Source organism: Bubalus kerabau, chromosome 23, assembly GCF_029407905.1.
Source record: "Bubalus kerabau isolate K-KA32 ecotype Philippines breed swamp buffalo chromosome 23, PCC_UOA_SB_1v2, whole genome shotgun sequence".
NCBI lineage: Eukaryota > Metazoa > Chordata > Mammalia > Artiodactyla > Bovidae > Bubalus > Bubalus kerabau.
In genome coordinates, this window is record NC_073646.1 from 2,125,330 (window position 1) to 2,149,398 (window position 24,069).

Below are 24,069 nucleotides of genomic sequence, written 5' to 3' on the forward strand. Positions count from 1 at the left end.
CAAATGCCCACCATTTCAGCATCTGTGAAAACTGGGCAGAAATGCTGCTGTGGTTAATGGACAGTGCTGTGTTAATGGACCTGTTATAACAGGTGTTCGTAACACACATGAAAGCTGCGGAGGGCAGGAAACAGCCTGCGTGTTCTCTCAATGCTGGCGACCCAGCTGTCCCTAAAGAAAGACTTCCTAATCAAATTAGTCTTCCCCTAAAAGATGTCATCTCTCCCTCCTCAATGGTGCAATGCAGCCAGGGCTACAGAAAAGGCCAGAGGAGCCTGGGAAAGAAGAGACTGAGAAGGGCAGCTCTCCGTGAAGACAGACACGCCCTGGGGAAGTGCCAGGGGAAGCAGAAGTCTGTGGTTCTAGGACCTTCCTGTGGCCACCCAGTGGGGTTTCCAGACCTGGGATTCATCCTCTGACCTTGACTCATGGGTGGTTGGGGAATGGGCTGGGAAGGGGGAGGGGAGGTGGCTGGCCAGACTGGCTAAAGGCCTGGGATCACTGCTAAGAGGCCCCAGGGACTGATTTCAGCATCCGCCCCCTCAACCCCCACCCACTAGCAGGCCTGTTTCCAGACTTAGTGATTCTAAGCTTTTCCGACAGATGAACAGACGTGCCCGCCGCCCCCACCACACACACCCCAAAGCTGCTCTTTTCTGCGCCCACAGATTGACTTTCAGGTTCTGAGCTCTTGCAAGGATTAATTTACATCACACTGATTCTTTTTCTTTTTTTTCCTCCCGGGCTGAGTCCTAATCACTGGAGTGCCAGGGAATTCCCCACACCTATTCTGCCAATGCATTTTTTTTTTTTTAAACTCGCCATGATTCAAAATTCTGAAAAAAAAAAAAAGCTGTCAAAAACAATACCCTTGTGGTACATATACACAATGGAGTATTATTCAGCCATTAAAAAACAATACCCAGTACCGGCAAGAATGAGGAGTTATGGCAACCATCATAGAGTGCCGGCAGGGATATAAAACAATGCAGTCACTTTGGAAAACAATTTGGTGGTTTCTTTGAAAGTTTAAACATGATTTTATCATTTAACCCAGGAATTCCGCTGTTAGGCATCCGCTCAAGAGAAACAGAAGCATGTGTCTACAGAAGGACTCAGAGGAGGGTGTGTACAGCGCTTCATTCACAAGGGCCCCCTACTGGAAACCACCCAAGTTTCCATCGACTGATGAATGGATAAACCAAACATGGGTCATTAGGACAGAAGGTCATTCAGCCACACAAAGGAATGCAGCAGACAGACACTACAACACAGACAAACCTGGAAAGCATGATGCTCCGTGAGAGAAGCCAGACACCGAGGACCACACAGTGACGGAGTCCATTTATGTGAAACGTCCAGAACCGGCAAATCCACAGAGACGGAAAGCAGAAGCGTGGGTGCGGAGCTGGGGGAGGGGCTGTGTGGGGACAGGAGCGACCCTAACAGGCATGATGTCTTTATGGGGGAAGGGGGGAAAATGGAAATGTTCTAAAGCTGGATCATGGTGAAGGTTGCATACTTGGCAGATTGACTACAAATCTTCAAACTTCTACACTTTGACTACAAATCTTCTACACTTAGAATGGGTGAATTTCATAGTATGTAAAAGCATTGCCCATCCTTAATGTGTGTTTCTGAGTAGCCTGTTTCCTTTGCAAGCCCCCTTCCCGGCGGCTCTGATAGCCTCACCAGCCGTGTCACAGAACCTTGATGGACCCCCAGGGTGAAGAAGCTGCAGGGCCAGGAAATGGACTCTCCGGCCCTTCTCATGAGAGATGTTGGAACAGGGAACAGACAAACAAACTCTCACAAGCCTCATGGAGAGAGGACCATGGCAGCTAACACAAGGAAAAGAGTTTTCCAGGAACCAGCCTGCGGCTGCCCCAAACCCATACCCAAGAAGCGTGGAGCTAGAGCCTGCCACCGCCACATGGCCGGTCAGCTGCGCGGAAATGACGCATACTACAAAGGGGGGCGTTTGTAAGAACACTGCAGTGAGGGGGAGAATGCAGTCCTGGGGGCCCTGTGGCCTGGCTCTGCCTTGCCGGCTCCCCTCCTCCGCCCCCATGCAATGCCCACATCCTGTGTTAGAGGGCAGGTGTGCCTGGTCCAGGTGGGGGGCAGCAGACAGCCAATCAGTCTGAGTGGGGGCCCACTATGGACTGTGCGGAGTTTGGGGGTGCCCCTCCCACTGGCCACCTCGTGAGTGCCACTGCTGTGTGTGCGTGAGCCCTCAGGGACACAGCTGTAGGCAGGTGCAGTTCACCCTCTGCACGAATCCGCCCACTGACGTGGCATTGGCCAGCGTCAGGATGGCACCCGTCGGGAGTGCCTTCCCCATGGCCAGGTTCGAAACCTCCCCAGGGACCAGCACACGGTCCCATATGGCCAGGCCTGCCATGCTCCCCACGAAGGCCTCCGAGCTGTCAAACCCGCCCCCCACGCGGTCTTGCTCCTGGCCTAGCACGAGGGACCCTCCTGGAGGGATCTCGTACCCCTCCCTGAAGCGGGAGCCGGTGGCCACGAGCCTTCGGTCCACGTGGAGCCAGTACCTGCCCAGGATGGACGTCCAGATGACACACACGTGGTGCCACTGGCCGTCTAGCAGTGGCTGGAGGGGCAGCTCCCTGAAGGCCGGGTCTCCGATCACAAAGTGGACGGAGCCGGGGGCCAGGGAGTCGCGGCCGTGCAGAACCAGCTTGTTGTCGTTTTCCTCGGTGGCATAGGACAGGAGGGTGCCCAGGTGGTCCGTGGCCGTGCGGACCCAGCTGCAGATGGACAGGGCCCGCAGACCCGTGAGGAAACCGGGGCGGAGGAAGCCCACATTCATGGTGGAGGCATTTGGGAAGACGAGTGCAGGGCCCACGTTGCAAACTAGAAACAGACAAGGAGGGAGAGTCAGGCCGTGTTGCAGGGGGCAGCAGCTCACTTGTCCTCACGTGACCAGCGCCATCTCCCAGATGGGAGGACTGACGCCCAGGGCACCTGGCCAGCCTCGCTCCTTGCAGAAGGGAGCCCCAGATGAGTGTCACGTGGCTGCTGGGACAAACCCCCCACAAACGCAGCAGCTCACAACAAAACCCAAAGTTAGCATCTCACAGTCTGGATGTCAGAAGTCCCTGTGGGTCTCTCTGAGCTGAAGATCACAGTGTGGGTGGGGCTGGTTCCTCTGGAGGCTCCAGGGAGAAGCCCTTCGCTGCCCTCTGACCTCTGCTCCTGCCTTACATCTCTGTCCCTGACACTGAGCCCCCTGCCTCCCTCTCCTGAGGACCCTGGGATGAGGTCGGATCAGCTCCCATCTCAGGGAGCTGGATGGACTTTTATATTAGAAAGTCCTCTTGCCACGTGAGGTGACACAGCCACAGGGGCTGAGGCCAGGACGTGGGCATCTTTGGTGGCATCATCCTGCTGACCAGACTTCTTCCCAAATCTGCCCTAAGGAGGGTGGGTGGTGCAGGGGTGGGGAGCCTGCATTTCTAGCTCCAGGGTAGAATCAGGGGCTCCTGTCATGATCCAGGGCAGTGGTTCTCAACTGGACACACCTGTGTGCCCGGAGAATATCCAATGACGCCTGCAGACAGTTTCGGTTGTCAGGATTTTGGGGGTCCCCAAACTTATAGCCCCGCTTTCCCGGGAGCCCTGTTGATTCCCTGCAGGTCAGCCAGTGAGCTCAGTCTTACTGGTGAGGCCCCCAGAGCCGTGCAGATGGAGCGAGATCTGCTCCAGACTAATGGGCCCTGAGGGCTGCAAGGCCAGACTGGGAGCAGCCAGGCCACAGCTGAGAGTTCGAGGACAGTGGAGGCCAGAGAGGTGCCGAAAACGTCTCAGTGCCCTGGAGGCCCCTACAGCTGGGGACGACCCGACCCCAGGTACCCCTGGAGGAGAACCCTAAGCTGGCGATAAGAAGCGGCAGAGACCAGGGGCCCTCCACGAGTGGGCACAGACCCCACGGGCTACAGACCGGGGCCCCGGCCCTGCAGGAAGGACCCTGCTGGTGACGGCTGAAGATGCCAGCCCTGAGCTGTGTGATCACCAACCCTGAGGTGTGCCAGACGGCCTGACCTGCAGGCAGGCCATCTCCTGGGCAGTTCCTTTCTTCGAAGGTGGGGTGTGTGGGGGTGTGAGGGCACTAAGTGCTAAGAAGGCCCCTGAGGGAGAGGTGGAGACTGATGAGGGTGAGCGGGCGTGGTGCTTACCCTCTCCTGGGCTCTCAGGGGGCCACGCCTGCTGGTTGCCTAGGCTCAGGGGCTCTTGTGCCCCCTGGAGACCGTGAGCGAAGTCCAGAGATGGGTCCTGGGGCTCAGGCGGAGCTCTGGTCGTTTGCCCGCCCCCCTGCAGCTGCGGGGCACTCAGGTTCGACGGCCTAGATGGGGCCGGGGTCACATTTGAGGCAGCGGGGCCAGGGCCGGCCACCCGCAGCTGGCCCTCGAGAGCGGCCAGCCTGGCACCCTGGCTCTGGACAAGGGGCGTCAGGTGGAGCAGCGCGTCCTGCAGGGCCCGCACGTCCCGGGCCAGGCTGGAGACAGCGGCCCTCTGCGTCTTCTGCTCCCGGGCACGCCGCGCGCTGCCCTCGCTCATGGCAGCACTCAAGGCCAGCAGTCTGTGGTCCGCCTTTCGGCCTCGGCGCTGCGTCCTCCGCACCCAGGTCCTGAGGTGGCCCAGCTCGTCCTGCATGGCCGCCTGCGACTGGTTGAGTGCCAGGGCCACGGCCCGGTTCTCATGGGCCAGGCTCTGGAACCGGGCCTTGATGTCGAAGGACAGGTTGTAGTGGCTGGCGATGCCCTGCAGGTGCGTCAGGGTCACCTCTTGGAACCTCCGAAACTGTGGAGAGGACACAGGCGGTCCCGGGGCTCGGTCTTCAGGGCAGCTCAGTGAGGTGATCGACCTCTGCCATCAGCGCCCCCGCACCGAGCTCGCAGCTGCGGGATGACCCCAGGCCTGTGCTGCAGGGGCGAGGGCCCCCAGGCGGCTCCCACCCCTTCCTGCAGCTACACTCTTCACTCCCCTGGTGAGGGTGGGTGGCTTGTGTGGGGATCAAAGTGAGGAGGGCTTGGGCTCCTAGGAGCCGGCCGTGGCCCCACACAGGAAGAGTCTCTGCTCCATGAGGAACCTGAGATCCGGTACCCCGAGGCCCAGCAGGCCCCAGCACACCTGTGGGTACCCTCCTCGGGGTCGCCCTAAGTCTGCCCACCCTCACACACAGCTGACTTATCTTCAGAAGGAGCCCACCAAACCTGTTTTGCTGTTTCAACCATAGGTGAAAAATCAGACCATAAAAACTGCAAACTCCACTCTGAGCCCACAGAGCACAGAAACTTCCCATTGTTTTTGTATCACCTCTGCATCGCCTGCTGTCAATTAAAAAACTCTACGGCCTCAGATGGTGGGTGCACTTACCTGCTCTTCTAGTCTACGGAGCCTCTCGAAAAATGGTTTTCGTTGCCCCACAGGGCCGGTTGTTTGCGACAAAGCTCCATGTAGATATATGTGCACAAGGATGAGGAAGAAAGGCAGGGCTCTTCCCGTTGGGCTGCCCATGCTGAAAAGGGGCGAGAGGCACTCTGAATGCAGGAGGACGGTCTGCTTGGAGCTGGGCCTCCACTAGGCTGGCCCGCCTCTCCCGGGGGTGGCTTCCCTTCTTCCCCTCTGGCGGGCAGTCAGGTGCCTCCCACCACCTTGATGAGAAACATTCACTCTGGAGACTTGAGGTTCTTAAGGACACAGGCTGAAAACAGATGCAGTGTCTTTGGAAAATAGGTCTACTGGGTACAAGGCCTGGTCCAACTGGCTTGGAGGCGGGCGGGGTGATTGCTTTAGCAGGAGCATACAGACTCGTGTTCCCACCAGAGGAGTGGAAGCTGCACAGGGACCCTGGCGGGGGCAGGGGCTCCTTAGAGCTGTCTGCAGTGGGCCCAGCCTGCTGACCATGCACAGCAGATCCGGATCCATGAGGCCCCTCCCTCGCCCTTGGAGGAGGCAATGGAAACAGAATTGGGAGCCGCGTTAACTCATCTCAGGCCTCGGGCTATGAAGTGGGCTGAGTGGTAGGTCCCAGGCTAACCCTGGTGCCTGCAAATGGGAGCTTATTTGGGAAAAGGGTCTTTGCAAATACAATTAAGGCTCTTGAGATGAGTTCATCTTGGATCATCCGTATGAGTCCCAAGTCCAGGGATAAGTGTCCTGAGACAGGTGACACGCAGGGGAGAGGGCCGTGTGACACGGAGGCCAAAGTTGGGGTGGAGCTGCCTCAGGAACACAAGAAGCTGGGGGCGGGGGGCGAGAATCCTCCCAGGAGCCTTCGGGGGGAACATGGTCGTGCCAACACCCTGATCTCCAACTTCCAGCCTCCAGGGCTGCCAGGGAAAGCATGGCTGTTGTTTTAAGCTCCTCCGTTTGTGGTCATTGGTTACAGCAACCGCAGGGGATGAACACAGGCTGCCTGCGTAAGTGAACGGGGGGCAGAGACCTCATTCCAGGGCCAGGTCCGTGGCCAGTGTTGACCCAGTGAGGGGAGTAGGAGAAAACCACGGTCAAGGCTGAGAGTTCCAGGTGAACAAGGTACCAGGGCACAGAGACTGCTCTCCTTTCTTTCCCCAGGGTCACTCTGATGGCGGCCAAGGGACACAGCCTGGAGGAGCCACAGGGCAAAGAGAGGAGATGCAGCAGCTGCCCTGGGGAGCAGAGGAAGGGGCAGAGGGGACCCGGGCAGGCAGGGAGTGGGTCTGCGTCCTGGGGCTGCTGTACCCCATGACCACCCCAGGGAGCGGGCACAGGAGTTCATTCTCCTCTGGCTCTGGCGGCCGGAAGTCTGAGGTGGAGGGTCAGCAGGACCACCCTGGATCCAAAGGCTCTCAGGGAGGATCCCCCGGGCGCTCCTGGGGCAGCCTCACCCCAGCCCCGGCTCCGTCTTCACAAGGCCTTCTCCCCTGCATGTCTCTCCTCTTCTGTCCAACAAGGACACCAGTCATTGGATCTAGGGCCCACCCAGATAATCCAGGGTGATCTATCTCGAGATCTGAAACTTGGTTACATCTACAAAGAGCCTTTTTCCAAAAACGTTCACATTTATAAACACAGGGGTTAGGACTTGGATGTGTTTCTTGGCGGCCACCATTCAGTCCATTACAGGGAGGTTTGAGGGGTTGGGGGCTGTCCAGGGATGGTGTGGGGCTGGGGCGATGTGCAGGCTGGAGAGAAGAGACTCATGTCAGTCTGAATACAGAGTTGCCAGCCCCCTGCCTCCTCCCTGACCTGCTGCACTGGGTGGCTGCTCCTGCCCACCAGCCCAGCTGCCCAGGACATGGTCAGCTGGTTCTCTGAAGCCACAATGTCCAATCCCAGAGCCCCAGCTGCGTGGGAGTGTTGAGCCCGTCCCATGAGGCTAGCCTGGGTGGAGATCCGCTGCAAGTATAAAATGTGCACTGGATCCCAGAATTTAGTATAAAAAAGGAATGAGAAATACTTCCTCAATCATCAGATTTTATGTATGATTATGAAGGCGATGCCACCCCACTCCAGTACTCTTGCCTGGAAAATCCCATGGACGGAGGAGCCTGGTAGGCTGCAGTCCATGGGACGGCGAAGAGTTGAACACGACTGAGCGACTTCCCTTTCACTTTTCACTTTCATGCATTGGAGAAGGAAATGGCAACCCACTCCAGTGTTCTTGCCTGGAGAATCCCAGGGACAGGGGAGCCTGGTGGGCTGCCATCTATGGGGTCACACAGAGTTGGACATGACTGAAGTGACTTAGCAGCAGTAGCAGCAGCATATGTAGAAATGGTAATAATATTTTGGATGCACTGGGTTAAATAAAATGTTTTAAAAATTAATTTCAACTGTTTCTACTTTTTAGTAAGACTACGAAAATATTTAAAATTAAATATGGAGCTCATGTCATTGTTTGATTGGACAGTGTCACCTTGGAGAAAGACTCTGGTTTGTGGGCCCCCAGGCAGAAACAGGGGTTTTCCTTTGACTCACTTTCATCATCTGTTCTTTAAAAAAAAAAAAGGGTGGAAAAAAACATAAATCACAAAATTCACTCATTTTAAGGGTGAAACTAACAACATGTTATTGAAGTAAACATCTACCTATTGGACTGGGAGTCTGAGGGTTCTGCCAGCTTCTGGAAGGCAGCAGACAGGGACCTTCCCCAGGCACCTCCTCCAGGCTCCTGCCCCCAGGCAGGAGGAAGAAGGGAGCTTCTTCAGTCCAGGCAGAAAACCCGCTCTTACTAACATCATGGGCAAGAGCTTCCTGCACCCCACCAAACCAACTTCCATCCACAGGGTAGACAGAAATCTGCCCAAACAGAAGAGGAACCAGGAGACGATGCAGAGGGCCAAGGAAAGGCTCAAAAGCAATCTAAAGAACACCTTCAGAAAGGCAAGAAAAGCTTTGTGTCCACAAGGCAAGAAATGGATGCTGTGGAAAAAGGAATAATCAGAAAGGACGAAGCTGCTCCTGGAAATGAAAAGCACAATTTTCCAAAATACAAAGAATAAAGTAAAATGCAAATAAATATATAAGTAGAATAGAAAAATTAAAAGGCAAAGTTAAAGCAGTTGGTCAGAAAGTAGGCAAAAAGGCAAAGAGTTAGAAAAGAAGAGCCAAACACTGGATTGATCTCAGTCCAGTGAAAAGACACTATGGCGTATGAGACTACAGGAAAGAAGGGAAGGAATTACTAGGAAGATAATCTGTGAAGGTGCTGCAGACAAAGGCATCCATCACTTGAAGACCTCGTGGCAGAGAGCCCCAGGCCAAGGGACAACTACAAGGCTCATCTTGAAGTGTCAGACACCACAGATGAGAAGATGCTAAGTGTCCAGAGAAAAAACTTGGTCACCTGTGGATTGAGGCTTTCCCCAGAGGCCTGTTGGCCACCTCAGCAGCAAGGCTGGCTGCCAAAGACAGGGGACAAAACTTGATGACTCTGAATGAAATGATTTTCATTTAAAACTGAGCACGGCTTCCCTGGTGGTCCAGTGGTTAAGAATCCATCTCGCAATTCAAGGGACACCATTCGATCCCTGGTCCGGGAAGATCCCACATGCCCTGAGCAACTACTGAGCCAGGACTCTAGAGCCCGAGAGGTGCAACTACCAAAACCAGCCCCCCAGGGCCTGTGCTCCGCAATGAGAGGAGCCACCACAGTGAGAAGCCTGCACAGTGCAACAGAGTAGCCCCTGCTCGAGGCAGCTAGAAAAAGCCTGAGCAGCATCACAGAATGTAAAAAATCTTGGGCAAAACAGCAGTTGGAGTGGCCACTTAGCTCAGATGGTTAGAGAATAATACTAATGAATTGTGTATCTATTAATAGCTCAAATGTGAATCCACCTGGAGCAAAGAATAAAGTCATTTTTTCAGATATGCAAAGGGTTAAGAAATGTATCCTCTGTGCCCAGTCTCTTGAGATGTTACTGAGTGACAGGATTCAGAAAAACGTGGGGATAGAGGGAGAAGGAAGCAGCTGTAGGAGCCAGAAGTGAGAGCTGTAGTTCAGAAGCCGCCTGCGAGGAAGTGGCGGAGAGTGCCAGCAAGGCAGCATCCTCTCCTCCTTCCTCCTTCGCACCCACATCCAACCCATCTGGTCTCCCCGAGGTGAGCCCCTTTTCATCACCTGACCCCTGGCTATTCTCCTACCGGCTGTCTCTTTGGGCTTTCTGCATCCGCGGTTGCCCTCTACTGTACACTCTCCTAACTGCACCCTGGGTGGACCCCTCTTGAAAGTGTAAGAGCAAAGTGAAAAAGTTGGCTTAAAACTCAACATTCATGTATGGAAAGAGTAACATGGAAACTTACGTTCAGTTCAGTTCAGTCGCTCAGTCGTGTCTGACTCTTTGCGATCCCGTGAGTCACAGCATGCCAGGCCTCCCTGTCCATCACCAACTCCCAGAGTTCACCCAGACTCACATCCATCGAGTCAGTGATGCCATCCAGCCATCTCATCCTCTGTCATCCCCTTCTCCTCCTGCCCCCAATCCCTCCAGCATCAGAGTCTTTTCCAATGAGTCAACTCTTCACATGAGGTGGCCAAAGTACTGGAGTTTCAGCTTTAGTATCATTCCCTCCAAAGAAATCCCAGGACTGATCTCCTTCAGAATGGACTGGTTGGATCTCCTTGCAGTCCAAGGGACTCTCAAGAGTCTTCTCCAACACCACAGTTCAAAAGCATCAATTCTTCGGCGCTCAGCCTTCTTCGCAGTCCAACTCTCACATCCATACATGACCACAGGAAAAACCATAGCCTTGACCAGACGGACCTTTGTTGGCAAAGTAATGTCTCTGCTTTTCAATATGCTATCTAGGTTGGTCATAACTTTCCTTCCAAGGAGTAAGCGTCTTCTAATTTCATGGCTGCAGTCACCATCTGCAGTGATTTTTGGAGCCCCCCAAAATAAAGTCTGACACTGTTTCCACTGTTTCCCCATCTATTTCCCATGAAGTGATGGGACTGGATGCCATGATCTTCGTTTTCTGAATGTTGACCTTTAAGCCAACTTTTTCACTCTCCACTTTCACCTTCATCAAGAGGCTTTTTAGTTCTTCTTCACTTTCTGCCATAAGGGTGGTGTCATCTGCATATCTGAGGTTATTGATATTTCTCCCGGCAATCTTGATTCCAGCTTGTGCCTCTTCCAGCCCAGCGTTTCTCATGATGTACTCTGTATATAAGTTAAATAAGCAGGGTGATAATATACAGCCTTGACGTACTCCTTTTCCTATTTGGACCAGTCTGTTGTTCCATGATAGCCCATGGGAATTTGCTCTATGGCTCAGAAAACTCAAACAGGGGCTCTGTACCAACCTAGAGAGGTGGGATGGGGAGGGAGGTTCGAAAGGGAGGGAGTATATGTATACCTATGGCTGATTCATACTGAGGTTTGACAGAAAACAACATAATTCTTTAAAGCAATTATCCTTCAATTAAAAAATAAATTAATTTTAAAATATTTGATCTAGACTCAGAAAAAACAAAAACTCAACATTTAGAAAACTAAGATCATGGCATCTGGTCTCATCACTTCATGGCAAATAGATGGGGAAACAACGGAAAAAGTGAGAGACTTTATTTTCTTGGGCTCCAAAATCACTGCAGATGGTGACTGCAGCCATGAAATTAAAAGACGTTTGCTCCTTGGAAGAAAAGCCATGACCAACCTAGACAGCATATTAAAAAGCAGAGACATTACTTTGCCGACAAATGTTGTTGTAGTCAAAGCTATGGTAGTCATGTATGGATGTGAGAGTTAGACTATTAAGAAAGCTGAGCACTGAAGAATTAATGCTTTTAAAGTGTGTTGGAGAAGACTCTTCAGAGTCCCTTGGACTGCAAGGAGATCAAACCAGTCAATATTCATTAGAAGAACTGATGCAGAAGCTAGAACTGCAATACTTTGGCCACTTGATGCAAAGAACTGACTCATTGGAAAAGACCCTGATGCTGGGAAAGATTGAAGGGAAAAGGAGAAGAGGGCAGCAGAGGATGAGATGGTTGTTTGCCATCATTGACTCTATGGACATGAATCTGAGCAACCTCTGGGAGATAGTGAAGGACAGGGGAGCCTGGCATGCTGCAGTCCATGGGGTCGCAAAGAGTCAGACACGACTTAGCGGCTGAACAACAACTATTGTACGTGTACTTTATTGTCTCCTTGACGTGTGAACACAAACTTTGCTTCAGTCTCTGCCCTGCAAGAGTGCCTGCTGGCGCAGCAGGCATTCAGTTAACGTGTGTTGAATTTATAACTGTTTCCCAGGTTTCCCCTCAACACCCTCTGGGCTGAAGATCTTGCAAGGACTTCCCGGGCCGCTCCCCAAGTCACCATAGGACGTTCTGGAAGACAGAAGGTCCTGTATCTGTGCTGTGCATCTAGCCCTTGACACGTGGACAGCGCGACCAAGGAGCTGGCCCGGTGGCTGGTGGCTACCGTGCTGAATATTGCCGCCCCTGCCTCAGGATACCCATCAGCACCCGAAGTCACCCCCGTTGCGACTGCTTCCTAGTCCGGGCCCTGCCTCAGGGCGGGCGGCAAGGCCGCACACGAGGTCGGGGCTCAGTAGGAGCTTGTGGGGGCGCGAACGTGTGGGCTCAGGAGAGAAACGGAGCTCTTGGGCGAAGGGAGGGAGGGAGGGAGGAGGTCACTCCGGGAAGACGCACACGGCGGCAGAATCAACTCCCGCAGGCGCGAAGCAGCTACGGTCCTTCCGAGCCACGTGCGGCTCAGCCCAGAGAAAAACCGCCCCGCCCACCAGAAGCCCCGCCCACTCGGGCACGCCCCGCCCCGCGCCCGCGCAGGCGCAGATGCGGCCGCTCGTCCTGCGCCTCTTCCGGCTCGCAGATTGGCGGCAGATTCGTCACGGGCAACCTGCGGGAACCCGCGCCCCGAGCTCAGATATTCAGTGCCATCTCTTTAGGCCCCGAGAGTCCTTGCTGTGTGGCCACGTGAGTTGGGCCTCGAACTGAGCGCTGAGCGGGCCTCGAGGGCCGTGGCGAATCGGCGAACGGTGGGCATTGGCGGAGCGAGCGGGGCCGCGGCACACCACTACAACTCGGTGGGCCCGAGGGTGCGCCCCTCCCGGCGATCCCGGTCCTTCTTGACGCCCCTTCTGCCCCGAGACCCCCGCGCGTCCCGACGCCCCGTCCGGCTCCCCGAGGACCCCGCCGGTCCCACGTGGTCCCTGCCCGCTGCGCCACTAGGTGGGCTCAGGGCGCGCGCCGGGGCGCGGGCGTCGAGCCGGGCGGTCGCTGGCGGCTCTGCACGCCGCGAGCGGGAGCCCGCGTGGGCCGGGCCGAGCAGGGAGGCCCAGGCTCGGGGGGACACTCCTTGGGTCCCGATCTAGTGTCTGGGTGCACTGGTGCCGACTTCATGGCGCTCGTGCTGCAGGGGCGCCCGACCCTACCGTCACTACCAGTAATGCTACTGATGGCTTCTGGGCAGGGAGGGGGCTTGGCAGGGTGAACCGCGGGTGGGCCTCCCGGCCTCAGCACCGTTGACATCTGGGTGTGGATTCTTCCCTGTTGTGGGGCTATCCTGCGCCCCACATGTGGGATGTTTACCAGCGTCCCTGGCTTACACCACGCAACTAGGGGCAAAAAAGTAGCAGCCCCCAGTTGTGACATATAAAGGAGTCCCCAGACACGGGTTCCCGGGGCGTGGGTACCCTACTTCAGAGCCTCAGACCAAGAAACGGCTCTTGGTGGAGAAAGCCACAGCTGCTGAAGGGAGGGGAGGATACTGCTGGGTGCCAGCAGGGGGGCCTGAGGGTGGGCTTCCTGAGAGTGTGAAAAACGCTTCCTTATCTGAGACTGAGTCCCACGTGGACGATGATGGCCCCTGGGACTTCTCACACACCTTTCCTGTGAACCCCAGGATGGATCCTGTGGCCTCTGCTGTCCGCCTGGCAGTCCAGGAGGCTGTTCACAGCCTTTCTTCATCTGAGGATGGGGGCCACATCATCTCCACGCTGCGGTCCCTGAGGCGGTACCTCGGTGAAACAGAGACCCAAGCCCCCCCTGAGGAGCAGGAGGAGTTTAGCAGGACCCACTTTTCCACCATTCTCAGATGTCTGGTCGGCAAGCTGAGCCCCGACTGGCTGGACCTGCTGCCTGATGGCCAGTTGGAGGAGCTGTGGGCCAGCTTCTTCCTGGAGGGCCCAGCTGACCAAGCCTTCCTGGTGCTGATGGAGTCCATTGAGGGTGCTGCCAGGTGAGTGAGGCTGGGTCTGATTATGGGGTCACTTGTAACATCTGGAGGATTTCGAGCCAGTGGGTTCTCCAAATTACATGAGAATTCAGCATCCTGAGAAGTGAGAAAGTAAAAACAGTGCATGTCAGAACACTGAACTAAAAGAGGGTTTCGTTAATCTCTGCAATGGACAGGCCCTCTGTCCTGCCATGTGGGTGAAGGGACTGCAGGAGTGGTTGCACCCGGGTGGCCAGGCGGGCCTGCGGGGTGGCTCCGAGCTTAAGTGGTCTAAGCAGGCAGTGGGGTGTGGCCATCCTTGGGTGGGGGGAGCCCTTTCCTTCACTCTGTGGCTCCCAACTCGGCGTGAGGCGCCCCAGCAAAACCCCTCCCTGGGCATCAAGCACCCTGCGGGGATGCCGGTTACCCTGACTCCTTGCCACGGGATGGGAGGGGGCGTGTCCAGGGATCCCAAAGTATGGAGAGTGCTCAGGAAGCGAGGCTGCTCACACCTGCTCTCGGTTCAGCCCCAGCTTCCGTCTGATGAAGATGGCGCGGTTGCTGGCCAGGTTCCTGAGTGCAGGCAGGATGGCCGCTGTGATGGAGGGGCAGTGTGGGCAGCAGGCGGGGCCGGCCTCCCGCCTGCTCCAGGAGACCCTTCTCACCCGGGTGGTGGGCCTGCCCGATCACCTGGGCAACCGTCTGCAGCGGGAGACGCTGGCTGCCTTCTTCCCTCAGAACTACTTCCCTCTGCTGGGCGAGGAGGTCCTGCGGGTGCTGCAGGCAGTGGTGGACTCTCTCCGAGGTGAGGACCCCTCTTCTGACAGCCTCCTCAGCCCGGCGTCCACTCCATCATGCCCCCCCTCTCCGGCTTCCAGGGACTCTTCCACCTCTGGGCAGTGCCACAGGCAGGTCGGATGTTATGGTCCGTCTGGGGCCTCAGCAACCCACCTGTGAAGTTTCAGCCTGGCTCGGCTTGCCTTGGAGATGGAACTGGCCCTGAAGTCCTTGCTTGTGTGTCTGGCCCCCCCACTCAGAATAAGGGAACGTCTGAGGTCTGGAAACTAAAGAGCTGTGATGTGAAGAGGGTCCATCTGAGGTGGCTGCCGGCCGAGGTGCCCGTGTCCCTGTCATTGCGGGTAGAGGACCTCGGTTCTCTGGCGGGTGGGGGCAGTGCTGGGGGCCAACTCTGAGGGAGCGTCCTGTGCCCAGGGCAATGAGGGCAGTGTCCCTCTCACCCTCTCTGGAGCAGCAGAAGCCTGGCTTCCCCATCAGTGTGGTCCTCTGGTCTGGGAGCCAGTAGAAGCTGGGGTCGTAGCAGCCTGAGTTGGGGTGGGCATTGGCCCCCCCCACAGTGAGGCCCTCCTTCCCTGTGGCCTGGCCCCTGCGCTGCCCCAGGCCTGGACCGAGACCCTCACCTACCCCTCCCGTCTTGTCTGAACTGAGCAGCTGAGTGATGCTATTACCTTAAGCCTCGCTCAGGACCTCCCAGCAGCTCACCCCGCCCCTTCCCAGCTCCGCCCCGCCCACCCAGCTATGCCCCGCCCCCTCACAGCTCCGCCTCGTCCCCTCACGGCTCCGCCACGCCCCTTCACAGCTCTGGCCTCCGGTGCTGCTTTTCTGGGCCACTTCCCGGTCACCATCTCACCCTGTTTAGTATCACAGCCACCAGCTTGACCTCAAAAGTGCTTAGAGTGGCCCCTGTCCTGCTGTCTGACTTTCCCTCTGGCGTGAGCTGCGATCCCGGACTTGTGTCCACAGCTGACCTGGTGTTCAGAGCAGCAGCCTCTGGTCCTCACGGGTCTGTTGAGAGGAATGGACCTGAGTGTTGGGTCCTTGGGGCTGACGTGTCTGGAACACGTCTCCTCCCCCGCCCCCCCGCCCCACCACCACGCCACCGTGTGGCCGGGTTGAATGCACTCCCGCCCGGATCCCTGACGCCCGTCTGTAGATCGCAGATGCCGTGTTCCCGTCATGCGGGGGGCTGTCTGTTTCCTGCTTGGTCCGACCAAGCGGCTCTTACGGGGAAGCTGTGGTCTCTCCCAGCGCCCCACATGGTCCCTGCTTTGTGGGATCACCGTGACGATGAAGCAAGTGAACATGATGCTTTTTGATGTTATTTTCATTGGTTCTTTGAGTTGGAAACAATGCTGGTGGGGTTGGGGTTAGACAATGTGTTGGCGTTTTTACAACACGGGGTCCCCCTGCCAGGAGTCAGGTCTGTCCCTGCGAGGCCGGGTGCACACAGGTGGTGTCTTCACTGCTTCCTCCTCCATCCCAGGTGGCTTGGACTGCTCCATCTCCTTTCTGTCTCAGGTCCTCGGCAAAGCCTGCATCCATGGGAGACAGAGTGAGTGTCCCTGCCGTGGGAGAGGCTGCGATGTGTCCTGGGAGGGGCGGTGCCCCCGCCTGGGCCTGGCCCTGCTGGGTGGGGCTTGGCTGGACTCCCTATGGCCCCCGGGCTCAGGGCCCCCTTTTCTTCCCCTCAGAGGAGATCCTGGGCGTGCTGGTGCCCCGGCTGACAGTGCTCACCCAGAGCAACTGCCTCTGGCAGCGGGTCTGCTGGCGCCTGGTGGAGTGTGTGCCCGACCGGGCCATGGAAGCTGTGCTGAAGGGGCTCGTGGAGGCCGCCCCAGGGTAAGAAGCGAGGCATCTTCCTACTGAAGATGCTCCTCTCCCAGGAGGGCGGGTGGCGGAGATCCAGAGGGTGCCTGGCCTGCCCGTCTCTGTGTGGTCAGTGCCATGGCACCTGGTGGGGGCCCCTCCGTCTGGTGACTGGTCCTTGCTTGGAATTCGGTCCTGCAAATGCCCATCCCTCCTCACTCAGGGTGGCCAAGTCAGGCCCCCCTGTCTGCACTTCATTCTTCTCTGCACTGGAAGGTCCCTGTGCTCAGAAAACTGAAGTCCTACAGGAGGGTGCTGGACGTGTGGCTCCATCCTGCCTGGTGGCCATGCCCGGGGCTCTCACGGAAGCCATGGGAGAGAGTGCTGGTCTCTCACTTGAAGGAAGCAGGGGTCTCTCAGTCTAGATCAGGGTCTGCCAACTACAGCCTTTGCGTCTCACCCTGTGCTTTTACGAATGAAGTTTTATCGGCGCATAGCCACGCTCAGTCGTGGACCTACTTGCCATGGCTGCTCCCAGCTGCGGCTACAGAGCCCAGTGGGCTGTGTGCCTGGCCCTGCCCAGAGAAAGCTGGCTGCCCTGCATGGATGGAGCATTTCACCTGGATCCGTTGGGGCGGGGAGCGATGTCCTCTGTGTCCAGCGCTGGGCTCCCTAGTCTCCACAGTTACTGGGAGGAGGGAGGTCAGCACCGACCCGAGGCTGGGGTACCTCCCTGGCCTCCCAGTGGTCAGCACGGATCCCGGGAATTCAGAGTCCTGCTTTTCCCTCTCACCCTGCCACGCCTCACAGGCCGGAGGTCCTCTCGCGGCTGCTGGGGAACCTGGTGACAAAGAGCAAGAAGGCCCAGTTTGTGATGACGCAGAAGCTGCTGTTCCTCCAGTACAGCTGCTCGGTGAGGGTGCCAGTGGGGCGGGAACTGTGCTTGGCTCCCTGGACCCTCCTGCCCCCGGGCTTCCTGGCCGGCTGGGTGGTGTCTGTCTGCAGACGGTGATGGGAGCTCGGCTGTGTCACAGATGCCCATGCTGCAGAGCCTGCTGGGGTACCTGGCCATGGATAGCCAGCGGCGCCCGCTCCTCGTGCAGGTAAGGGACCTGACCCCCAGAGAGTGTTCCTGCTGGGGGTGGAGGGCGCTGGCTGGAGCCTCCTGGGGGCTGGTGGGGACACTGTGAGGAGGGGGTGGGGCGACTGATACACTAGACCCGCCACCTGCCAGGCGCTGAAGGAGCTCCTGGAGACGTGGGGCAGCAGCAGTGCCATCCGCCATGCACCCCTGGAGCAGCAGCGCTATGTCAGCAAGGCCTTACTCATCTGCCTGACGCACCTGGGGGAGGCGGAGCTCCGGGCCAGCCGGGAGGGTGAGCAGTGAGCGGCGGGGCACCCCATCCCCCACCCCGGCACCTCCCCAACCACCCCCAGCTCAGCCTGTGTGGCTTGGTGCTTCCAGAGCTGCTGGCCAGCCTGATGGAGGGAGTGAAGAACCGCCTGGACAGCAGCCTGCCGCCCGTGCGCCGCCTGGGCATGATTGTGGCCGAGGTGGCCAGCGCCCAGCTGCACCCTGAGGGGCCTCCCCTGAAGTTCCAGGTGAGCGAGGGCCCTCCCAGAGCCGCTGTCATTCCCACCCCAGTCGCTCTGCCCGCCCACTGGGGTCCAGGCTGCGGATCCTCTGTGTCCCCTGATATCTGCACAGCTGGGAGGGGTGGAGGTGCAGCCCCCATGCTGATGCGGGAGCACGAGCCCCCAGGAGACTCGGGATAGAACTCTCAGGCCCTTCCATCCGCCGAGCCCTCTGGGATGTCCTCGGAGACGGGGCCGCATCTGCCCCGTCCCTGGGGACGCCTAGACCCTCCAGCCCCCAGTGCCACCCTCTGCGGAGGGAGACCTAGTTGCTCTTGAGGGGCAGCTGGCTGGCCGGCTGTGCAGACCTTGAGCTGTGATGGGGGCTTCAGGGCGTCCCCACGGTGCTGCCCCGCTGCACCTGTCCCACTGACTCCAGCTCATCTCCGTTGTAGTATGAAGAGGATGAACTGACCCAAGAGATGCTGGCCTTGGCCACGCCCCGGCCCACGGCTGACGGCCCTTCAGAGGCAGGGTGAGGGTCCCACTTGGAGCTCTGGGCACGGTGGGCCTGGCAGGCGGCTCCTTCCCACCTGCTACTCCTGACTTGTCCTGGCTGAGACAGAAGCTGAGATGCAGGCCGGGGCGGAGCGAGCGTTCCCCAGGAGGCTGGGTTCTGGGACGAGTCTTGCAGGGCAGCCCTGAGGCTTCCTTTTTTGTTTCCAAAGCCCGCCTGTGGCTCCCGTCAGTGGGGAGTCTCCTGACCAAGAGACGGTGGACTGTGGCAGCCCCCAGGCTGGGCAGGAGGGCTCCGACTCTGAGCTGGACAGGTAGGGGCGTCCCCACAAGGGAGGGTGTGAGGGCTGTGGTAGGATGTGGGCCCTGTGGCACTGGCTCCCTCTGTCCCTTGAGTCCTCCTCCCGTGGGGAAATCAGCCCACAGGCTCTGAGGGGCCCAGGACCGGTGGGACCGAGTGTCTGTGCTCTTCCTCAGTGATGACGAGCTTGTCCCCTACGACATGTCAGGGGACGGGGAGCAGAGGGGCAGCAAGACGCCCGCGTACGTGAGGGACTGCCTGGAAGGTGCGTCCTCTGCGTCCCGGGTCCCCCGCCCCCTGCCCAGCCTGCCCACCCACCCCGCCTCACTTGGGCCGTGGGGGCCTCTCTGCAGCTCTGACCACATCTGAAGACTGGGAGCGCTGGGAGGCGGCCCTGCGGGCCCTGGAAGGGCTAGTTCTCAAGAGCCCGGCTGCCACCCGGGAGGTGAGCATGCGGGAGCGCCCTGGCCTCCCTGAGGGCAGGGGCGGGACCGCTTAGGGTGTGCACCTTGACCCTTGAGCCCGTGGGCAGGTGAGCCTGGAGCTGGCCAAGGTGCTGCTGCACCTGGAGGAGAAGACAGCCGTGGCAGGGTTTGAGGGGCTGCGCCAGAGGGCGCTGGTGGCCGTCACAGTCACAGACCCAGCACGGGTGAGTCCCCGCTCTGTGTGGAGCCTGGGTCGTGCCCTTGGCGGGGGCTGTGCAGGGGCCCCCTCCAGGGTTGTGGCCCTCAGCCGCCTCTCGCCCGCCCTGCCTAGGTGGCGGAGTACCTGGCCGTACAGTTCTACGCCCTCAACTACAGCCTCCGGCAGCGCATGGACATTCTGGACGTGAGTGCCCAGGCCTTGCCCTCCCCAGTCAGAGCGGTACTGGCGGGCGTGGAGCTGACGGGGCAGGCGTTGGCCAGAATCTTCGTGGAGGGACCAGAGGCCTCCCTGGCTCCTTGTCCCTGGCGTGAGAGGCTGGGACCAGCGCCTGTCTGGTGCTTTCTTGACAGGGCACGGCCTCGGGGGCTGCGTCCTTTGTGTTAAATAACGGCCTCACTGAGTTGTGATGCACACGGTGTAAATTCAGTTTTATGATAAGCAAAATGGGGTATGTTCAGCCAGTGGAGCATGACTTGGCCTTAAACAGGAAGAAAATTCTGACATGATGCTCAGTGAAGTAAGCCAGACACCAAAGGACAGACAGCAAATGACCTGACTTAGAAAACAGATGGGCGGGAGGGGCAGGGAGTCCATATTCCCCGGGGCAGAGCTCCGTCTGTGAGGACGGGGAGGCTCTGGGGGTGCTGGAGATGGTGGCGCTTTCCCTTTGTCCACAAGACAGGGATGGCGGGACTGGGTGGGCTTTGGGAGAAGTGACCGGGGTGTGGGCTCCTCAGCAGGGAGCGCCCACCTGCCCCCCACAAAGTGAAGTGCGCCTGTGGGGTCAGACTTGCCGCGGGGCTCCTGGCACCTCCCCGCAGGGACCGCTGGGCCCTCCGCGGCCCCACCCCACCTTGAATTTGGAAATCGTCGTCCTTCCCCAGCAGGGCGGCGGCTGCCCCAGTCTCCTCTCCTCTAGGTCCTGGCCCTGGCCGCCCAGGAGCTGTCCTGGCCTGGGCGCCTCGGGAGGGCCGCCCAACGGGGCTCCCCGGGGCCCGGCTCCCAGGCCAGTGGGGCCGCGGTCCCGGCCTGGAAGGTGGTGGTGGAGGAGCGCGTCAGACACAAGACCCGGAGGTTCTGCAAGGTCAGCTGGCCCCCGGCGTGGCCTCCCGGGCAGGACTTCTGCCCCGCGGGCGTGGTGCCCACTTGTGCCCCGGGAAGGGGAGGGAGGGTTTCGGTGGTGGACGAGGGCCGCAGGGCATTGGGCTGAAGGGGCTCTAAGGCTGGGAGAACAGCCCCAAGGCTCAGCAGCAGCGGTCAGCCGCTGGGTGCGACATGGGGCCATGTCTGGAGACATTCTCGTCCTCACTGGGGTGGGGGGTGCCCAGCCCTCCCGAGAGTCCCCGTGGGTCCACAGGGCCTTGAGTGCACGTGTGTTTAGCAGGGCTCCACGGGGCGGGCAGCAGCTGCTGGCCCCAATGAATTCAACGCAGTGGCTGGATACTTCTTCTTCCCCCTCCTTCAGCGTTTCGACAGGTGAGGGCGTTTTCTAGAACCCGTGGTTTGGGGAACAGGAGCCCTGGACACTCCCAGGCTGGGGGCTGAGGTGGGCTCAGCGGGATCAGGACCTTGGCTGTGGTTGTTCGTAGCGTAAGTGATGATAGGGCGTCAGGGCATCTCTCACAGACGCTGGGCTCACGGCCGGGCTGGGCCAGAGCCTCCATGGTGTCTCAACACAGCCACCCCCATGTGCCTCCTGTCCTGGCTTCCTGCCCCAGGCTGGGCTTGACCAGGCGGCCCTGCAGAGTGACGGGGCATCTGTCCACTGCCTCCCCCTCACGGCTCTGGGCAGCACGTGGGTGAGGAGGTGAGGAGGGCCGACAAGGCCTGGGGTTCCTCTGTGGCCCAGGAGGTCGGGGAGCCAGCCCTGAGTGCCTGGCTGGCATCGTTGCTGGGTTCTGTGCTGTAGGCCTGTGGTGACCTTTGACCTTTTGGGAGATGACCAGCTGGTCCTCGGGAGACTGGCCCACACCTTAGGGGCCCTGATGTATCTGGCCGTCAACACAGCGGTGAGTACCTGACCTGCCCCCGGGGAGCCCACCCTGGCCTCCTGGCCCTGCTGGCCTTGCCTCGGGGCGGGCGTGCTGGGCCTCATGGGCCTTGTGGTGGGGGCTGCTGGCACCTGGACCCCTGCCCACTGCCGTGCCTGTTGCAGGTGGCTGTGCCCATGGGCAAGGCCCTGCTGGAGTTCGTGTGGGCTCTTCGTTTCCACGGGGACGCGTGAGTGGCTGCAGGGCTGAGGGCAGTCGGGTCGGGGGGTCTCGGATCCTGTGGGACTTGGACAGCGGCAGGCGGGCCGGGCTGGGGTGGACAGCACCGCGCGGCATCTCCTCCAACCCGGCCTCCGTCTTCTTGGCAGCTACGTGCGCCAGGGCCTGCTGTCCGCCGTCTCCTCCGTCCTTCTCAGTGTGCCGGCTGAGAGGCTGCTGGCAGACCTGCCGGACGAGCTTCTGGAGGCCCGGTCCTGGCTGGCAGGTGGGCACCGGGCCAGGGCTGAGGTGGTGAGGCTGAGGGGGTGGACACAGCCCAAGGGCCGTCAGCTCGTGGGTGGCGGGGACACAGTGCCATCAGTCACTTCAGGGCACCCTGTGGGGAACGTTGGGGCAGTGCCTGTATCCAGGCTGGACAGGTTCGCCCTCCGTGAGGTTACCAGTGTCCTGCCCCCCGTCCCCGGGTCATACGTTCTTTTTAAAAATTCCCCTGTGGTCAGTGTGACCTCTGCCTGTGGGCACTTGAGCCACGGCCCTCAGCACGCTGTGCCTGTGTACGCCCGCGGGGCTCGCGGCTCAGGGGGTTCTGATGATGGCCTTTCTCTGCCCACCTGCTCCCACGAGGCCACCAGCCCCTGCAGTCAGCCTGTCGGGTCTCTGCTGGTTTACCAGCCGTCGTCGCGCAGTGGCTGAGGCGCCTCCTGGGCCGGGCCCCCAGCCCAGGTGCCCCGCGTCTGGGCCGCTTCCAGCAGGTGACGCACAGGCTGGGCCTGGCGCCCTGACACTGTGGCACGTTCCTTTCCGTCTTCACAGACGTGGCGGAGCAGGACGCAGACGAGGACTGCCGGCTGCTGGCGGTGAAGGCGCTGCTGCTGCTGGAGAAGCTCCGTGACAGGCTCCTCCCACTCTCCTCTCCTTAGGCCCCGACCCCTGACCCTTGAGCCCGGGAGGCACGTTGCTGGATGAGCAGGGCGCCTATTGCATGCCGGAGTGCCTGCGGCTTGGCTCAGATGCCCACCAGGGCCTTGGGCGCCGTCCCCCACGGCCTGGCACTGGGACACAGCCGCTGCGGCTCTGGGACTCGGGCTCCAGGATGGCTGCTGGGCAAGAGCGGGGAGCCGCGGCTCAGCCTGGCCCCCATGCAGACTGCAGACTGGGGCGTTGAGAACCCCGGAAGGAAGCATGAGAGAGGGGTAGATGGTTCTGTCTCCGGCAGGGACCCTGGTGCCCAGATGGGGAGACGCGAAATGGGGCCACGAAGGGGACATGGGTCCTTGAGAAAATAGGCTTTATTTGGAGGATTTCAGCAAGGAGACGCAGGGCTGAGGGTGGGAGAGGGTGAGGCAGCCCCTGACAGCCCCTCACAGTGGGAGCTGGTGACGGAAGGGGCGCAGCCTGGAGGGACAGAGCCTCCGGCTGCAGCCAGTGCCAGCTGCCGTCAGCCTGTGGTCAGGACAGGCTGTGCTGCAGGAACCGGCCAGACGTGCTGCCAGGCAACCTGTGTGGGTGCCGGGCGACACCTCTGTTTCTTACACCCTGTACTCAGGGGGAACGTCATGGGGAAAATAAACCTACTCCCTTTACTGCAAAAGGGCTAAAACAAACCTCGGCAGGGGCCAGGGACTCGGAGGGGTGGCTTAGAGACACCCCGCCACCCCCACCAGACAGGCCAGCATGTCTTCCTGCAGCTCTGCCTATGGTCTCGGGCACTGAGCTCGACAGGGAAGTCGGGCTCCCCTCCGGCCGCGGTGGGCGGGTCCCGGGCAGGTCCCAGAGCCCAGCTGCAGCTCAGGGCCCACTCTCCACCTCCTCGGCCACCTCCTCGTCTGCCTCCTTGTGCTCCTCCACGCTGTTGTGCTGCGTCGTGCACTTGGGCGCCGCGCAGGTCAGAGGGAGCCCCAAGCCCTGGTGCACGGCGTCCACGGTGCGCTGGCTCACGTAGTAGGACACGTTGGCGGAAGGCAGCCGCTGCCGCATCTCCTCCAGGTACTTGTAGGCCTGGGGACACAGGGCAGCCAAGACAGTCAGTGCACAGAACGAAGGCCCAGCCACGATCAGAGTGGGCAGCGGAGGATGGGGCTCCGGTGACCTTGTGACCTTCCCAAGCGTGGAGGTGGCCGGGGCTCTGGGGCCGGTGCTGTGACCTTCCCTGGGAGGAGTCCTGTGGGCAGCCCGACAGCAGGATCTTGTGTCTGGGGCCATGGCCCTGGAGGGTGGGCCACCCTGGACGCTCACAGGGGGACCCTGGGAAAGGGTTCACACGCTTCACTGGGGTGGTGGGCAGCATAATTTACACACACACAGTCTGTCCTGCTCTCGTGCCACAACTACAGAGCCGTAAGCCACGTCGAGGGTCTGCGAGCCACGGTGCGTGCTGCTGCAGCCAGATAAATTTAAAAGGCTTCTCTTGTGTGTTTTGACCAGGCGTCCAGTCTAGTGCAGTCAGTCGGCCCTGTGGTTAGTGAGTCTCGTGTGTGTGTGTGTGTGTGTGTGTGTGTGTGTGTGTGGTCTTTGGCTGGGGGCT

At 59.4% G+C, this 24,069-nt stretch overlaps 3 protein-coding genes across 6 annotated transcripts in view; 1 reads left to right on the forward strand and 2 right to left on the reverse strand.

The window, feature by feature from the left end:
- Nucleotides 1–885: 885 nt before the first annotated feature.
- Nucleotides 886–5,569, reverse strand: PTX4 (pentraxin 4). The gene is made up of 3 exons (XM_055561950.1): nucleotides 5,401–5,569; nucleotides 4,200–4,824; nucleotides 886–2,877 (listed from the first exon to the last, which is right to left on the reverse strand). Exons 1-3 carry the CDS (start codon nucleotides 5,539–5,541, stop codon nucleotides 2,237–2,239), a joined length of 1,407 nt encoding a protein of 468 aa, XP_055417925.1. The 5' UTR covers nucleotides 5,542–5,569; the 3' UTR covers nucleotides 886–2,236.
- A 6,782-nt stretch (nucleotides 5,570–12,351) lies between these two features.
- Nucleotides 12,352–22,834, forward strand: TELO2 (telomere maintenance 2). Of its 4 annotated transcripts, none has more exons than XM_055562809.1 (21): nucleotides 12,352–12,709; nucleotides 13,383–13,718; nucleotides 14,222–14,499; nucleotides 15,976–16,044; nucleotides 16,184–16,331; nucleotides 17,109–17,211; nucleotides 17,333–17,401; nucleotides 17,533–17,674; nucleotides 17,764–17,900; nucleotides 18,329–18,408; nucleotides 18,602–18,703; nucleotides 18,867–18,955; nucleotides 19,044–19,135; nucleotides 19,223–19,339; nucleotides 19,447–19,518; nucleotides 20,255–20,419; nucleotides 20,720–20,811; nucleotides 21,245–21,344; nucleotides 21,491–21,555; nucleotides 21,695–21,810; nucleotides 22,359–22,834. In XM_055562809.1, exons 2-21 carry the CDS (start codon nucleotides 13,384–13,386, stop codon nucleotides 22,463–22,465), a joined length of 2,478 nt encoding a protein of 825 aa, XP_055418784.1. In that variant the 5' UTR covers nucleotides 12,352–12,709; nucleotide 13,383; the 3' UTR covers nucleotides 22,466–22,834. The 4 variants fall into 4 exon arrangements, with proteins under 4 accessions (XP_055418784.1, XP_055418785.1, XP_055418786.1 ...); XM_055562810.1 differs by having other exon boundaries at nucleotides 12,352–12,576; XM_055562811.1 differs by having other exon boundaries at nucleotides 12,352–12,516.
- IFT140 (intraflagellar transport 140) overlaps nucleotides 22,817–24,069 on the reverse strand; it is a 59,824-nt gene continuing 58,571 nt past the window's right edge. Inside the window, exon 32 of the mRNA XM_055562808.1 lies at nucleotides 22,817–23,543. Coding sequence (XP_055418783.1) covers nucleotides 23,334–23,543 — 210 coding nt within the window. The 3' untranslated portion in view covers nucleotides 22,817–23,333. The remainder of the gene's footprint in view (nucleotides 23,544–24,069) is intronic.

Coding starts and splice junctions, on each gene's coding strand:
- PTX4 (XM_055561950.1), bottom strand. CDS start 5,541: ATGGGCAGCCCAACGGGAAGAGCCCTGCCTTTCTTCCTCATCCTTGTG. Junction 4,825..5,400: donor TCCGTAGACTAGAAGAGCAG/GTAAGTGCACCC, acceptor TCCTCTCCACAG/TTTCGGAGGTTCCAAGAGGT. Junction 2,878..4,199: donor CCCTGAGAGCCCAGGAGAGG/GTAAGCACCACG, acceptor GTCTGTTTCTAG/TTTGCAACGTGGGCCCTGCA.
- TELO2 (XM_055562809.1), top strand. CDS start 13,384: ATGGATCCTGTGGCCTCTGCTGTCCGCCTGGCAGTCCAGGAGGCTGTT. Junction 17,901..18,328: donor GGCCTCCCCTGAAGTTCCAG/GTGAGCGAGGGC, acceptor TCTCCGTTGTAG/TATGAAGAGGATGAACTGAC. Junction 21,556..21,694: donor CTTCGTTTCCACGGGGACGC/GTGAGTGGCTGC, acceptor TCTTCTTGGCAG/CTACGTGCGCCAGGGCCTGC.